This window comes from Rhinoraja longicauda, chromosome 5, assembly GCF_053455715.1.
Source record: "Rhinoraja longicauda isolate Sanriku21f chromosome 5, sRhiLon1.1, whole genome shotgun sequence".
In the NCBI taxonomy this organism is placed as follows: domain Eukaryota; kingdom Metazoa; phylum Chordata; class Chondrichthyes; order Rajiformes; family Arhynchobatidae; genus Rhinoraja; species Rhinoraja longicauda.
Genome location: NC_135957.1, coordinates 52,576,734 through 52,594,627, shown reverse-complemented (window position 1 = coordinate 52,594,627; position 17,894 = coordinate 52,576,734). Strand labels below are relative to the sequence as shown.

Below are 17,894 nucleotides of genomic sequence, written 5' to 3'. Positions count from 1 at the left end.
ATTAATTTACCATGCTTAAGTCAGTTGAGAGTCAGGAGATAACTTTAATCTGAACCACCCAAAAATGAAATCGAGGTGGAGGAGTCTTGTCACGAATTACAGATTCTCAGGAATATAGAACGTCCAGTGTAAACAACATTAAGAAAAATGGCCTACAAGTGCTGCTCAGGTGAGATAGGACACATGACAACAAATTTAGAGACAATGATATACTGTCAATTTGTTTCTTTTCCCAGCAATAACATTTTCATGAACTTTATTTAAATTGTTCTCAAATCTGTTATGGCTTCTGAACCTTTTGGGAGAATCAATGAGTTTCCTCCTATTATGGAAGAGTGCCAAGAGCAGGTTGACAGACAGGTCAGGCTACAGTGTGGCTGCCCTCTGCCCCTCTGCCAGCACGAGTCTTGCACTGACTGTGGTGAATGTCTCTTTTTGGAAGATGACTAATGTTTGTGGAGACTCCTGATCTTAAAAGGGACAGGGATAACAAAGCTGATAGAATGGTAAGATAACAACACTAAGAGATAAACAGATGGCTGCATATTTAAAGCTGCATTGTGTTTATATTTAGGACTGGGATTAGTAGATTTTTGGACCAGAAGAGAATCAAGAGTAATAAAGATTGGTAGGAGTTGAGGCCCAAGATCAGATCATTCTTCAAGAAAGCCTATGGTCTATACCTGCTCCTGTTAGTTCTGATTAAGTGTAAAACTGCCCACTTTTCCAGTAACAGAACATTCCCAGGAAGTCTTGTTTACAGGAACTGACTGAATGACAAGCAGAACCCAAGTGGCTCCAATGGAAAAATAGCACTGAGCATATCTGCAGCCCAGAGCACACCAACAATTAAAGGGATTGCAGATTTTGTGTCCACTACATTTATAAATTCCTTGGTGCTAATTCAAACTGGAGTCTGGGTTCCCATTCCACCAAATTGTACTTTCATGCACAGAAACACTGGTTTGATTCTGGCCCCACATCTTATCCTTCAAACCTGCTCTATGTCAGGGTACATTAACATAAATTGTTCAGTAACTTATAAGAGTTCAACCTGTTGAACAAAAAATGTAATCTTCCTGTTTCGCAACAATATTTAAATCATTTTTGTCCTCTTCATGACCTGTTTGGCTTTTACTTCAAACCCACTTCAATTCCATCTCTCATTCTTGTGACATAGTGCAGATTACAAAGTACTGAACAAAGTAGCCATCCACATTCTGCTCCCAAACCCTTACTTTCTTCCCAAACAGTACTTTTTCCCTTGCTGCTACTAATTATCTTCTTAGTCACTAATGTTGCATACACCACTCTTCCAATATCCTTTAAATTAGATTTCCTCTTAGACAGTTATTCTCCAGTTGATGAGTCAAATCATAATCACTAATTGTTCCTTTCTTGTTAACCTTCAGAATAAATAACAAGGTAGCTACTTAATTCATCTAAAATTCCACATTTTAAAAGTGACTTCACTTGAAAATTACTTCAGTGGGCGTACTAGCTTTCCGACATCATGAAAGGGAATGGAAAGGTGCCATATAAAAGTCGTGTTTGATTCCTTTTTAACTCAGATTTTGTCGAAGTGTCTTGAGTTTCTAACAAGGCACCCTTGATGGGTGACCATATCTACAGTTAAGGCACATTAGAAATTCAACTGAAATGAACGGTGGAAAAAGTATACATCATGCATGCGTATACACATCGCCAGGCACACCACTGCTCCAGCCGCATGAAATCAAGCTCTTGTGGGGCGGAAAGCAAGCCAAGCCCAAATGTGAAACAAGGTGAAACATAATTTGGGATCAGAATTTTTTTACCAAATGTATTTGTTTTATGGTTAATATCTCAAGAACTGGCTGAGAGGATGTCGCTGGTCAATTGACAATTACTCCAATTCCTCTAAAATAAGCAGTTAAGCAGTTAGGCAACATTAGCTAGTTCGTCATTATCCTTTGTGCTACACTGTGATTTTGCCATGTCAAATAATTATAACTTATTTTTCATAGCAAGCCTTTTCAGTGCATAATTACCCTTCAGGTATTTTATGTTGCTTTATTGCCTGATAGTCATTCTGTTACTAGTTAATCAACAGCAGCCAATGTCCATAATTTTTTTACCTTTTCTTAACGACCATTACCACAACAAGGAGAAGTAGGATGAAAACCAGAATTCCGGCACTGATTCCAGCAATTTTCACCACCCGATCACTTTGCTTGACACGATCAGGGATCACCTCAGGTTCTTCAGTTGTGGCTGCTAAATTAATCAGAAGAAGTATTTGCATGAAAGCATGTAATTATTGTTGACAGAGAAATTATATTTAATTTCACTTCATAAATACACCTTGGAAATCCACGTACAGTGCATAAAATAGTTCAACCCGCAATGCGTAATAATTTTACCGTGCTGACTTTTATTAACAGGGTTGAGATAATTTCCGACAGGTAAAGGAGATAAGTAAACGTGTCAGCATTGTTAAAAATCAACAATGCAGTTACAGAAAAATAAAATCACATCTTCTTCAAATTAAACTTACTTAGCTCAATTTCAGACCTGATAATGGGAGCTTACACAAACGTCACACACTTAAAGATAAATTACCTTGCAAATATGTTTTTTAAAATAACCCTCATTTATGAAGAATCTGCTCATCATCTGGATCAAATATCACACCTGAATTGCCAATCTAAGTTATTTGTCAAGTTGACAAACCATCTGTGCTTTTCAATGCTTTTTATTTTTGGTCAGAATAATTCATTGACTGCACTTCAATGACATTGTCAGAATCGGCTATAATGTCGCCATTATGGGAAATCATTTTATGAAGACAAGGTTACCCTGTGGAATTGAATGTTTGGTCTAATCCCTTTAATAACTAACTACTGCAAAACAGTAGCATTCGGTTAAAAATGAGGTATCCTGCATTCATTAATCATCCCTTTATCACTCTTGTTAGTACTTAATGAATCAGGACGATGCTGCTACTTAATCATAAACACATAGTACACAATGAAACAAAAGCGTTACAAAATTAGAAAGTGAATGAAATTTACTGTGGGTGGGAAAATGTAATTTAAATCTCCATTCAATTAATTTAAAAATTAAATTGGCCATTATGGATGGCACCAATTTATCATTTTTTTGAGTAGAATGGTATTAATTACCCCAGCATTTCTGGAGAAGTTTGAATGATCATTGTTTCATTGAATGAAATGCAACCATACCTCATTGCAAATATCATTAATAGCTCTCGCAGAAAAGATATCAAATCAAATTGTCCACGTTCATTTTATAACAACAGAAGTTAATTTAATAATGCTTTACTCATGTAACACAATGGTTATTTGTAACCCTCATTCTCTGCCCATTCACACAAATCATCATTCTATCGTCAATGCAATTCTATCAACTTTGCCAACTGGAGCACACACTACAATTCTTCCAACAAAGGAATAATAATTTTTACAGCTTGGTACATCTATTTTTGGATGTTGAATTTGTAGAAAATATTGTATCTCTAAATTAAAATTGCGATCCTAATCACTTAACTCGATATTTGAGTAACCCTTTAAAGTTGTTTTAGTTGGAGTGGGCTATTGTAATAATTACATTCATTCTTTGGAATGAATAATGTAAATTTTCCAAAATCATTTTCTTTAACTATTCAGCTCACATCAGTCAAGGCCGGTGATTATTGTCCAATCTAAATTCCCCTTTCAGATTTGTTGGTGAGGTAGTCCAAACCACTGAGTCTGCAGGATGAAAGTGCTTCCACTTCTGCTCGGTACAGAATTTCTGGGATTTGATCCAATGGCAAAGAAATTTCATTGAAGACAACTAAAAGGTGCCAGAAATGCTAAGAACTAGGAGTCCAACATGAATGATGAAACTAAGTAAATTATTATTACCATACAATTACTATACGATTGGTGAGATTTAAAGCCAATAAACCCAGAGGACCTGAGATTGACATTCCAATGTTTTGAAAGAGATGAGTACTGAGTTAATGGATGCATTGGTTATCAGCTTTCAAAATGTTATTGACTTTGGAATGGTTCCTGCAGATCAGAGGGCAGCAAATATGACCCTATTCTTTATGAAACAGCGAGAGACAACAATTTATTGTCAGGAAACTGTCAGCCTAACATTTTTTGGCAGGAAACTGCTTGAATCTGTCGTCAAGAATGCAGGACATATAGAAAGGAATAAGCGCATTGTTTCAGCAGCGAGGGGGGGGGGGGGGGGAGAGAGGGGAGGGAAGGGAGACAGGTGGAATATGTTTCCCAAATGTTGAATTTTAATGCTACCAAACAGGTGCAGCAAGCAATAAGGAAGGCAAAATCATTTGTTTGAAGAAGGGTCCCAACATGAAATGTTGTTGAGCTATTTTCTTCCAAGTCTAAGCCACTGAGTTTCTCCAGCATTTTGTTTTTTTTCTCAAGGTAAATAATTTGTTAACTTACATTAAATGAAGTCTAAAATATTTTACTGGATGTCACACAGGGCCTTGTTATGATTGTACCAGCTCCGTCTACAGCTTTGATCTCCTGACCTCATAAAAGAATCCACTGTTTGTAAAAGAATGTCACTGTATATTTGCACTTTGCACATGTGAGAATAAAAGCACCATTGAACCATTGTTCATGTTGTAACAAAGATTCACCATACTGGGTCCTTAGCTGTGGGAGGTGAGATGAACTAAAATAAGCCTAAATATTTTGAAGAATTTAGAAAATTATATGTGCATTTGTACATTTGGGTGTTATTGGCCATGAACCTGGGATGTGCAGTCAATGCAGCCTTGCCTGGAGTCTGCAGTATACTTTGGAGATGGCACACACTGCAGTCACAGTACGACAATGTTAGAGCGAGAGAGCCAGAAGGCAGATCACTTGCCACAGGAAATCAAGGATCTGAATCTGCTCTTTTTGCTGCAATATTTACATGATTTGGGTTATTTCTCTTAAACAAAGGTATTAGAAAAATGTTTATTCACAAAATGCTGGAGTAACTCAGCAGGTCAGGCAGCATCTCGGGAGAGAAAAATGTAATTAGAACAGGCTTGTCGAGATCAGTCACAGATCAACTCTGACCTTACTAGATGTCAGAACAGGCTTGAAGGTCTAAATTATGTATTTCTGTTTTTATTTCTCAGGATTCCATAACTATAGGTTTCATAAGTATACATAAAACAGCAAAAACCTTCCATAGGAATGACTTTATCCATGTCACAATTCTCCTTAAACAGAACTTTTCATCGTCTCTATTACTGTAAATACTACTGACAACAGTTTATAAATATAATTCCTGTAGAGGGCAGCCAACCCTCTCCTCTTACTGTTTGACATTCTGCTTTACACATCACAAGTCTACCAAAAGTGCTTCAAATAATGCAGAGCAAATCATTATCACACGTATAAAAGAACTCTAAAATTACATTTGAAGCTTTCCGAATGGTGCACTTCAGCAAAAGATTACTGCTTATAAAGGCGGCCGTCACAAAGGGTAATCAATCACCTTCAACTGAACGTGATAGAAAAGCTTAACACAACAGAGCATGCAACTACCTTTTAATTTAATGTTAAATCCACCATAAATACTGATAAATAATTTTTAAATGTAACTTTTCAAAGTTCTTCCTGACGGGGCAAATGTGTTCATTCTTTGTTTTCATTTCAGATTTTTGATACCTATATTTCCTTTTAATTAAATTCAAGATTTTCTCTTGATCAAGAACATACCCAAAAACAAAATAATTGCTGGGAAGGAGAATTTTAATCTATTTGCTTTGGAGGTTTCACAGGAAAAGATATTATAACTTTCCCACATCACATAAAGTGTTGTTGAATTTCATTATGTAGTCAATGTCTCCATCAGAACCCAGCTCGGAAGAGAAGCAGTGGTCATATTCACCCATTACAGCATCACAACTTGCACTTTAAAACTAAAATGCACAAAATACATTTTGAGAGAACATTATTATAAACATTTGAAGCAAAGCCCTAGGCTGCAAGTTGCTTAGCAGGAGCTTTGTTCCCAATATATTTCTTTTCAATGAAGCCATAAAACAAGTTTTCATTTATGGAGAAAAGGACACTGATTGCTCTGCAGTGATCATTAGAAGCTTTTATGACCAGATTATAATGTCTCATTGATTGAAATTACATCTTCATGAATTCCATGTTTAAGGTTCTTTATCCTTTCACCATTGGAACATGCATAGATTCCTTCCAGTTTAATCATGAATAAAATTAGTTTTATTTACTAAAATAAATCACTGTTAATATTATGTTTCTCAGTGCAAGTTAGCCAGCTACATAAAACAACAGGACGTTGTTTAGTAACAAAAGCACAGCCAAGACCTTGCCAAAGCTGTAAATGGTTGCCCTCAATGACTGTCATACACAAAATTCTGTTTCTTCCTGTGTCCACCATTACCACCACTTTGATTAAACTGGATGTACACTTGTTTGAAACCCAGTAGTTTCCACAAAAATGAATAGGCATTAAACTTTTCAAACTTGACATAATGGTAACATGGTAATGATCGGATTGCAAATATGAAAGTAGGCTTCAGTTACATATGCTAGAATGAGAGGTTAGTGGAAGCAGTTCTATCCACATACATATTTTTTAATTACCAAGTTTTATCACAAAAATGCAACAGTAATACTGTATCTGTGCTACTGCCAGATGTCCTTTTCTAATGCTCAGGCAAGACAGCTTTTACTGGATTTAAGGCTTGAGGATAGGCAATAAAATGCTATTTCTGGTGTACAAAGAGCTCATCACATTGCAATTCTCACAATGTGAGTTTCTGTTGCAATATATACACAGAATAGATCCTCCTCCTCTAACAAACCTTTTGAATGAAGGCTAAACTTATGAGGCAAACAAGAGACTATATACAACTAACATCTTTTCAGGTCACCGGGGTTTTTGTTTCCATTTTCGCATTGTTTGATAGTTCTTTAATAGTTCCACAAGGCTTTTGAAAAGCAATGTTACCTTTATAATTATCAAATATTTATTTTACGCAATCTAAGCATTTTAGCTGCAAGCAGTTTTACGCCTTAGGAAGTGTAACCATTCTGGGAGATTTTACTCAAAGCTCCAAGGACATTATGACCCTGTTTTCGATGGAAATGAATGGCTGTCATTGACAACTGATTCATTTCTTTTCCATGCTTATCACAATACAAAACAATTCCAGTGATCCTTGAGTAGTAGGAGGTAGATATAGGTTGCGGGAGCATATTGGGAACAAGGCATTGGACCAGAAAGAAAATGCAAGGCGGTCTAATATTACCACTTGGCAATTGTACAAATGGGAAAACTCAATGCAAAAACAGGAGGAATTCCTAAAGGTTTGCAAGGAAAGCAGCAATCTGGCCGATCCTACCATACCTTCCTCCCCTATACTAGATCAATGGAAGATTGTTTTAAAAGGCACTTTCGCTTCCTCCAATCATTATGTTTTCCCATTTTGATGGAAAGGTTTATTCTCTTTTATCCAAAAGAAATCAACTCAGCTCAACTTTGAAATCCGTTTCTCATGTTTATAGTCTCTTTTCAGAAGGATCAATAGATACAACTGTCTACTCTGTAAAATTTGCTTCTTAGTTTACTCTAGTTTATTATTGTCACATGCCAAGGTACAGTGAAAAACTGTTATTTGCGTGCTATCTAGTCAAAAAGGCTATACACCAATGTAATCAAGCCGTCCACAGTGCACAGATAAAAGATACAACATTTAGGGTAAGATATAACATTGCATTCGCAATCCCATAGGGAAAATGATTTCTTCAATTTTACAAAAGATAATTTTTGTATTAAGGTATGTTAATCCTGCACAGGCAATCTTTGGAGCAGTGGCAGTGAATACTGGCAGTGCACCATCACTAAGATTGAATCATCATAAAACTGGAGTAACATGTTGATAAATATCTTTCCCTAAAAGATATTTCTTCATTTTCATAACAGCAGTCATTTGTGATTTTTCTGTAGCTAGTTCATAAACTACCAGATTTATAGATTTAAAATTTTTAACATGTCGTGGCAGGATTTTAACTAATGATCTCCTAATTCATGCCATTTATTCACAAAATGCTGGAGTAACTCAGCAGGTCAGGTCAATCGGCGAAACCAAACGCAGGCTCGGAGATCGGCGAAACCAAACGCAGGCTCGGCGATCGTTTCGCTCAACAGCTGCGCTTGGTCCGCGTTAACCAATCTGATCTCCCGGTGGCCCAGCACTTCAACTCCCCCTCCCATTCCCAGTCTGACCTTTCTGTCATGGGCCTCCTCCAGTGCCACAGTGAGGCCCACCGGAAATTGGAGGAACAGCACCTCATATTTCGCCTGGGTAGCTTGCAGCCCAGTGGTATGAACATCGACTTCTCCAACTTTAGATAGTTCCTCTGTCCCTCTCTTCCCCTCCCCCTTCCCAGATCTCCCTCTATCTTCCTGTCTCCACCTATATCCTTGCTTTGTCCCGCCCCCCTGACATCAGTCTGAAGAAGGGTCTCGACCCGAAACGTCACCCATTCCTGGTCTTGTAGGCTTGAGTCAGAGGGAGAGGTTGAATGGGTTGGGACATTTTTCTTTGGAATGCAGGAGGCTGAGATTTAAGAGTGAGCTAATGGGCAGCTTTTTCACTCTGAGGTAATATGTATCTAGAATGAGCTGCCAGAGGAAGCAATTGAAGCCAAATTTCGAAGACATTTGGACAGATAGGACATTTGCAGGTTTAAAAGCCATCTGCAGGCAAATGGGATTAGCCCAGTATGCCAACTTGGTTGTCATGACCAAGGCTCTGTTTCTGTGCTCTACAACTCCATGATTCTAACATTTGACAGCTCTGTGGGGTAAAAAAGTGCATTGATTGGGTATGCATTTCCTCCTTCTTGCACCTTGCTGACTCCTTACTATCGAAAGCTAAACTTCAAAAAAATCAACAAACTATTGATTTATTTATTGAAAAAGGAAAGAAGCAAGGTTGGAACAGAATTTGATTTCGCTGGTTAGATTCATGCTGCGATAACCAGTAATGTGGCTTAACTGATTTTTGTTTATCTACTTGCCATCCCATTGACAGCTGAGTTATTTCTGTAAGTGGCTTTTACCAGGGATAAGTGCTTTTAATTTGTAACATCTTCCTATGTCTGCACAAATTTAAGATAGGGGGTTGGGGCGGTGGGTTGAACTTTGTACTCGAGCGATCTGTGCATTGTCAAATATAAAAGCCTTTCAATATTTCAGTTATCAGCATCACAGGTTCTGTCAATCTTCCTTTCCGCAGTAAAAAAATGGTTTATTTTAGCTTGCTAAGAAGTGGGTAAATATTTTCAACGGTATGTTTTAGTTCTAAATAACCAGTCAGAAGAGGTACAGGACCACCTCCAACCCCAGAATATGTTATGAAATCCAGCAGCCATCTTGCTCCCTCCACTAAGGAGAAATACTTTGGAAGCAGAAAAGACACAAACTGTGCACAAAGGTAAACAAGAGGATTAAATACACTGAATGTTCCTGCATAGCGTGGAATGAATTAATATAATTTGAGTTCATTAACACTCAACACTCGAGGTTTCTGTTTACTGTGAGGTAAATTAAGTCAAGGACGAAATACTGTCACATTTAATGATCTCAAGTTAGGCTCGAGCCAATGAAGTCACGGTTTTATATTGCCACACTATTAAGTGTTTGTGAAAAGGTACTGGTTACATTTGCAGCTCATTTAACGTTGTCCCCTGTACTGGCCTGACCTTTGCTTTTTGGGCAAGGCTTTTGATACTCAGTCAATGACAATTTTTGTGAATAGTTAATGTTGCATTATGTCTCCTTTGAAAGATACAGCTAAGTAAAATGTAGCGATAAAATGTGACAACCTTTTTTTTCTGGACGACACCTCAACACTGGTCCAGATTGTTTCCATTCTTTTCCCGACAGTGTTCTGGACCCCTACAGCAGCAAGCATGTCATTATTGCCTGTTCCCTAGGGTTTCTTAGTAGGGTGCAGAGGTACAAAAGAACACGCAGAAACAACCAACTCAGTCTATATAACTTCAAAGAACAATCATGGAGTTATACAGCACAGACTTGAACATGATCAATTGGTCCCTGCACTTTATGAAATTATAAAAACACAGGTTCTCTTTTATTGCTGTGCTTTCTTCAGTTGAACTGATATGCATGATGCCAGTACATGTTGCCTTAAATAAAGCATGAGAAAGGTTCACATATCCTGCGCTATGATACACTGCACATTGTGTACTCAGAAAGCCTTCATGTTGAACCCCATAAAATGAATCAAGAAACAGCACAAAAAGCGTAGATCTGAATCCAGTTCACAGATTTCATATTGAAAATAAAGTTATACCTGTTACTATAATTATTTATAAATCCAACAAAGATTTAAACCCAACACAGACCAAAGATGGAAATTCATATTTGCTGCACTTACTAACAATTGTTTGGACTTTTTACTGTACATTTATGTTTTGATACAATGCAATGTGATAAGAATTATTTGCTAATGATTTGACCAGGAATAGTGTATCCTTGGTACTCTGAAAATGCTCGAAGGTACAGAAGTAATTGCAAAGCAAAAGCAATTAACTTTAAATCTATATTGGTTTCCATGCAAGCATAAATAGTTTCCCTGTTGATCTTGCATATCAGTTTATTATTACCCATTTATTATAATGCAGAGCTGTATTAGAAAAAAAGACTTTGAGAGGAGTTACATTTAAATTGCAGAGTCACATCTCAATGAGCAACTGAAAAAAAAAGAAATCCTCTATTCAATCAAGATCACATTCTTTCCAATGGGAAAAAGATAAGAAAATCATTATCAGATACTGTGCTATTCAGAAATGTTTTCCCTCCAGCATCAATTGACCTCTCCCCACTTGTATTCATTGCAGCCTCCCTTAAAGACAGCCACTCAGTTTGCCTTCTCCTTCACTGTGAATGCTGACAATATCTCACACCTAACAATGGAGAAACTGTTTTTTATATTGCCATGCATCCCAAATCTCCAAGGGCCTTTCATTCTTCTGAAAATTAACAAGATGCAAGTTTTCATCAGTTTTCTTATAGTTTAAATCAAAATAATTTTGATCACTATCAACATCACTGTGAAGATACCCTCATTGGTTTGACCTTGATTGCTACAGATATTTTGGGCAAAATTTCCACATTTAAAAACAATATTTCTCCTCAACTCAGCACTAGAGATCACAGATATTGTGTGAATCGGGAGGGAGGGAGGGAGAGGGAGGGAAGAGGGAGGGAGGGGGGAAGAGGGAGGGAGGGGGGAAGAGGGAGGGAGGGGGTGGGAGGGAGAGGGGAGGGAGGGAGGGAGAGAGGGAGGAGAGGGGAAAGAGGAGGGAGGGAGGAGGGGGAGGGGAAAAGGTGGAGTGGGGGAGGGAGGGGGGAAGGAGGGGTGAGTGGGGGGCGGGGGCGGAGGGGAGAGTGGGGGAGGAGAGGGTGCTGCACCAATGCAGGAAAGGTTTGGGCCCAACAGGTCCACTTGGTCTCGTGTTTTACTAATTTAATTGAGTTTTTTTAAGGAGGTGACAAAGGTGATTGATGAAGGTAGGGCAGGGTAAGCCTGGGGTTTTCCATTTCTTATTTGAAACTGAGATTTAAGTAATTCACAGTTATCCTAGTTCTCCTCTGCTTGGCAATGTAATTTCTCATGTTAAAAAATACTTCCATTCACTTCCCCCAACGGAAAGGTGTTGCTGAGGAACCTGGATAGCTCTCAGCTATACATTGTTTATTTATGAAATATGTAGAGTGCTCTATGTTCAATTTCTAAGCAGGTTCCTTCTCGTGTCTCTTTTCCAGTGACCTGATTGATGCAATTTCTTACAATTAATCCTAAACAGGAAAGTGTCATTAATTGCACTTTTAATTTCCAACTTTTTCCTCATCTTCTAGTAGTCTATTCCAGACCCTTTCTTTCATATTCTCAACCCCTCACCAGTCTGCATTACTCTTCCTTACACCCTGAATTATACCAGGATTCAATTCTATTCTTCCTGTGGCATGAGTTCTAAAGATAGTGCTAATGGAAGAAGTTTCATTGAAATCGGTGTTATATTTTTAAAGTTATTCACATTTTAAAAGTTTAAATCTATCTCCTAGGGAGGGAGGGAGGGAGGGAGGGAGGGAGAGAGGGGGGGAGGGGAGGGAGGAAGCGAGCAGCAGGGAGGATAAGGGGGGTTGAGGGGGATGGAGTGAGGGAGAGGGGAGGGGGGGATGGATGGAGAGGAATGGAGGGACGAGGGGAGGGAAGGAGGGGGAGGAGGGTGGGGGGGAAGAAGGGATGGAGGAGGGAGGATAAGGGGGGTTGAGGGGGATGGAGTGGGGATAAGGGGGGTTGAGGGGGATGGAGGGGGGTGGAGGGGAGGAGGGAGGGAGGGGGGAAGAGGGAGGGAGGGGGAGGAGGGAGGGGAGGAGGGAGGAGGGGGAGGGGGGAGAGAGGGAGGAGAGGGTGCTGCAGCAATGCAGGAGAGGATTGGGCCCAATGGGTCCACTTGGTCTATCCCTTCGATAAGTCATCTTTTCTTCTCAATCACGGTGTCTCCTCACCATGTTGACAGAACCCTCAATCTCTTTACTTCATTTCTGCAGCTGCCTTTCTCATCAAGAAATAGGAGAAGCAGCCCACTTAGCCTGTTAAATCTTCTCTACCATTCATCAAAATAATAGCTGATCTTCCGTCACAAGGTCATTTTCCTGAATTAAACGCATATCCTTAAACACTCCATCTGTTCTGAATTGACTTAGGCTTCTCAGTCCTTAGGAGTAAAGAAATCCAAAGATTCACCATCCCAGACCCTTATTCTGAAATCGTGCCTCATGGTCAGAGACTCCAGCGTTCATCCCTTTTCCTGGTAAAGAATTCCATTGGTTCACCTTCGTGAGTGGAGAAATTTCTCTTCTTAGTTTATAAGGTCTGACTCGTATTTTGAGAACATGGCCTTAATCTAGACATGCTATCCAGGAAAAAACCCTTCATCTTATCTGGTTTGCCGACCATATCAGAATTGTGTTTCAATTCGGTCTCTTCTCATTCTTCCAAACCTTAGTGAAAAAAGCCGAGCTAACTCCATTCTCTTCTCATATATCAGACTCACCATCCATCTGATGAACTTTTATTGTACTCCCACCATGATAAATCTATCCATTTTTAAGTAAGGAAAAAGAAAATGCACATAATACTCACTAAGGCCCTACATAACTGCAGAAACAATTCTTGATCCTGCATGTGAAATCTCTTGCAATAAAGAACAACTTACCAATGTATTTTTTAAACGCTTGCTAAACCTGCATGTTTGCTTTTAGTCACTGCTGATAGCTGATCTCGTGCAGTCCCTCAAATCTCTTTATACATTAATATTTTCAATCTATCACCAAGTACATACTCTGCCTTCCGTTTTCTCTCTTCAAGTGGATAATTTCACATTTCACAATCCATATTTTATTGCATCTCCCATGTATTTGTTCACTCACTCAATATATTCAAATTGCCTTGACATCTCGTTGCATCTTCCTCAAAATCTCACCTAGTTTTGTGCCATCAGGATACTCAAAAATATTACAATTACTTCCCTCAATTCAATTATTGATATAAATGTGAATAGTTGGAGCCCTAAGCAGAGATTTCTGCAGTATTCCACAGGTTATTGTCACTTAGGAAAGACACATTCTTTCCTGCTATGTAAACAAATGTTACATGTAAGCCAGTACATACTTCCAATCCCACATGCTTTTAATTTTGTACACTAGTCACTTCTGTGAGACTTATCCATTAAGTCTCCCTTATCGATCAGCTACATCCTTAAAATCTACTACCACTCCCAGTCTGACCTTTCTGTCATGGGCCTCCTCCAGTGCCATAGTGAGGCCCACCGGAAATTGGAGGAACCTCACCTCATATTTCGCTTGGGCAGCTTGCAGTCCAGCGGTATAAACATTGACTTCTCCAACGTTAGATAGTTCCTCTGTCCCTTTCTTCCCCTCCCCCTTTCCAGTGCTCCCTCTATCTTCCTGTCTCCACCTATATCCTTCCTTTGTCCCGCCCCCCTGACATCAGTCTGAAGAAGGGTCTCGACCCGAAACGTCACCCATTCCTTCTCTCCTGAGATGCTGCCTGACCCGCTGAGTTATTCCAGCATTTTGTGAATAAATATCCTCAAAATCTGCAGTAGGTTTGTAAAATACAATTCCTTTTCATAAATTTATGTTGGCTATTGCCATAGATACCTTCTAAGTCTCCAGTTATCACCTCCTTTCTAAGAGAGCTTAATATTTTCCCTCCGACTGACGTGAAACTAATCAGCTGCTTGATTTCTGTCTCCCTGCTTTAAAAATAAATAAATATTGGAATTATATTTGACACTCATCATCCGGCAGAAACTGTTCCATAATTCTATAAGAAAACAGCCGGTGTACGAACTATGTCCGAGGCGATTTCTTTTCAGAGAACTCCTCTCCTTTGTCTAGATAATGCAAGTATTTTCGACACAATGCATTTTCTTGAGGCAAACTACTACCTATGGAAGCAATCACATGAAATTTGCTTTTTTTGGGATGTAAACCAAAGCTGCACATCATTCCAGGTGTAATCTTACCAAGCCATTTTATGAATGTAGTTAGACTTCCTTACGCGTGTATTCAAATCTTGTAATACCAATTAAAATATATCTTTGTCTTCTTAATCACTCACTTGACCTGCACATTAGCTTTTGATGACTCTTGTACAAGCAATGATGGGAGATCACCTCCTGGCTCTTATTTTCTGTGTCACGCCTGACCTTTCATTTCTCCTCCACCACCCAGGTACTCCAATACCCTTTTTTGGTGCAGGGGGTGACTTCTACTTTTACCATGTAGATGATCAGCCATGATCACAATGAATGGCAGTGAAGGCTTGAAGGGCCAAATGGCCTCCTCCTGCACCTATTTTCTATGTTTCTATGTTTTTATTATCCTTCATTGTGCTAACAATGTGGTTTCCTCATCACTGTTCTTACTCTTCCCCTTCAAAATTTTAAATGATTTTTAACAATTTTTCTCATTTGTTTTAAAATGTCCCTTTTCACCTATTTCATTTGCTTCCTCAATCCTGTGACCCTTCTTGGTGTCTGCCTGTCTTTATGTATCAAGCAATGTTCTCCAGCTGCCTCTTCTTTACTGAGGAACACATCCTCCAACCTTTGTTTTTTGTGGATGTTCTCTCCCAATACTCCAACACATCCTGCTTTATTTATGTTCCTGTTTTAATTTCTTTCCAGGGCCACGGGCCAGCCCTCAGGACAAGCAAAGATCTGGCCAGACTTTAATCTGGCATCGGAGCACAAAGGAGATCCAGCAGAAGAAAAATTAAAATGGTCAATGTTATACAAGAATTAATTATTTGATGGGTACAGCCATCTTTAGACTGATTAATTGATACAAATTCTGAAAATCAAGGTTAAATTGCAAAATTTAGAGATGGATAAAAAATGTATTCTTTGCCATTTCCTCTACGATCTGCCTGTGCAAACTATACATGTTGCTACTTTGATTTCAAATCTTCAGGTGCTCACTGGTCATAATTTCATTCTAACAGCAAAAAATTAACAGACTTGAGGGACATTCGGGTGCAGAAAATCAAATACCCTGTTTTACTTCCATTGTGCAATCATGCCATGTGTAAGAAAAAACTACGCCTAGCTGTTAATAAATTGTTTTGCTTAAAATGTTATTAAGATATACATAAAAATATATTTTGGAAATTGTTTTGTTGCTTTGTATCAAAAATGCAATGAAAAGATTATTGCTATTATAATAAAATCTAAAGCTAAAATTACAAAATTAAAGCATTTATGTCAGACAGTTTATCACCTTCAGAGCCATTACATTTTTCTAACCCATTCATTCCAATGGGTTAGAAGACAATTGTGTTTACATTTAACCAGTGGTCCACCCATGTGCCAAGTACTAACCTGCTTTAATGTGAGAAAAAAAACTTCTCGGAAATAAATGCTTGTCGTTTCCTCTCAAATTTAAAAACTAGTCTGACACTATGAAAATTAAAACAAATACTTAGAAATTTACTCAATTTGATAACATTTTCATTTCCACCAATTGCTAAGTAAAAATGTTTTTTTTTTAATATCAATGCAAAATGCACTGACTCTTTTTAAGGTAGATTGCAAGGAAGAACAAGTTATTGAACACTAAATTATACCAATTACCCCGCTAAATTTTCAAATTTGTATAGAAGCTTGGAAAGAGTGGATGTGGAGAGGATGTTTCCACTAGTGGGAGAGTCTAGGATGAGTGGCCTCAGAATTAGCCTCAGAATTAAAGGACGTTCCTTTAGGAAGGAGACAAAGAGGATTTTTTTTCGTCAGGGTGTGGTGAATCTGTGGAATTCTTTGCCACGGAAGGCTGCGGAGGCCAAGTCAATAGATATTTTTTATGGCAGAGATAGATTGATTCTTGATTAGTACGGGTGTCAGGCGTTATAGGGAGAAGGCAGGAGAATGGGGTTAGGAGAGAGCGAAAAATCGACCACAATTGAATGGCAGAATAGACTTGATGGACCGAATGGTCTAATTCTGCCCCTATCACTTATGACCTAATGATTTTGAAAATGCTTCAAAAGGGATCTGTTAGAAAATAGATTATTCAACACAATTTAGCTCATGTATTATTTACAAATTAGTTAGTTTATAAATGTAGTGGCTTGGTATAGCTGCATTACCCTATGATATCTGCATTGAAGGGAGCTATGTAAGATTTTATAAAATTTGATTGTAATCATTGCAAATGTAAAATGTCTATGAGATATATTAAACTGCAAGATTTTTTTCCCTCTTGCACGCCTCAGATATATTCAACAAGCACAAGTTCATTCAGGATTTTTTTGCTAAAGAAAGATTAGCTTTGCTATAAGTCTGAAATATGTTACCGTGCCATTTACATCTTGGTACATATGAAGTAGGCATCACATTAAATATCACACTAAAATTGCCAAAGGTGTTCCACATATATATTTATGAATGTGTATGTATTATATTTACACACACATAAATAAAAACTGCAACACATGGAGAGCACAAGCCTACTCTGCTATGAAAATGTGAAACAGACTTACTGCAATCTAAGGCAAGGCTAAGGCAAAGTAAATTAATATTACATGCACAGCATCTTGATTAAAATAAAACAATTAAATGCACTAACTAAAAAAAATGGGGGGTGTGGCAATTTTAGGTGGGAAGAGGATGTTTGGTAGATAACCTCTAGCATGCACAAGAGAACAAGTTGCCTCATTGTGATCCCTTCATTAAGCCAATAAATGTTCATCTCTCGCATTGGTTCTCAAACAGGCAAGAGCATCATCGAAGAAAATAGATAGATGGGGCCTATTAAAAGCAAAAATTGTGCCAAAATAGAAGCAAGGGATATTTTTGGCCATTATCACTTCCTATTTACTGAATTTTAATGACTGGTGGACCATTTGAGGCCATAATTCTGGGTGTGAATTGATTGAATCTCGACTCTATTCAAGGTTCTAAGTTACATAACCCTCATTGTAACATTTCAGTCATATTCTCCCAAGTGAAAAATAATTTTGTAGTAAATTAACTTCATCTTCATCTGGTTAAAAAATAAATGATTGGTAATAATTATTATGCAGCTTCGGGACGTTCAGAAAGGTCAGTATGGGAATGGAAAAAGTTAAAATGGTAACAACTGGGAGATTCAGCAGGCCTTGGCGGACCAAGTGCAAGTGTTTGGCGAAATGGTCACCGAGTCTATGCTTGGTCTCACTGATGTAAAGCAGGTCAGGTGAGTCAGAGGTTCAAGTGAACATTCTCTAACCTCTA

General features: G+C 38.3%; 1 protein-coding gene across 8 annotated transcripts in view; it reads right to left on the bottom strand.

Annotated features, from left to right (window-relative positions):
* Window positions 1–17,894, bottom strand: part of ptprk (protein tyrosine phosphatase receptor type K) — a 503,565-nt gene that overhangs the window by 78,287 nt on the left and 407,384 nt on the right. For all 8 annotated transcript variants that reach the window (XM_078399543.1, XM_078399544.1, XM_078399546.1 and 5 more), the window contains one exon: window positions 2,118–2,256. In XM_078399543.1, the coding sequence (XP_078255669.1) occupies window positions 2,118–2,256 (139 nt within the window). The remainder of the gene's footprint in view (window positions 1–2,117; window positions 2,257–17,894) is intronic.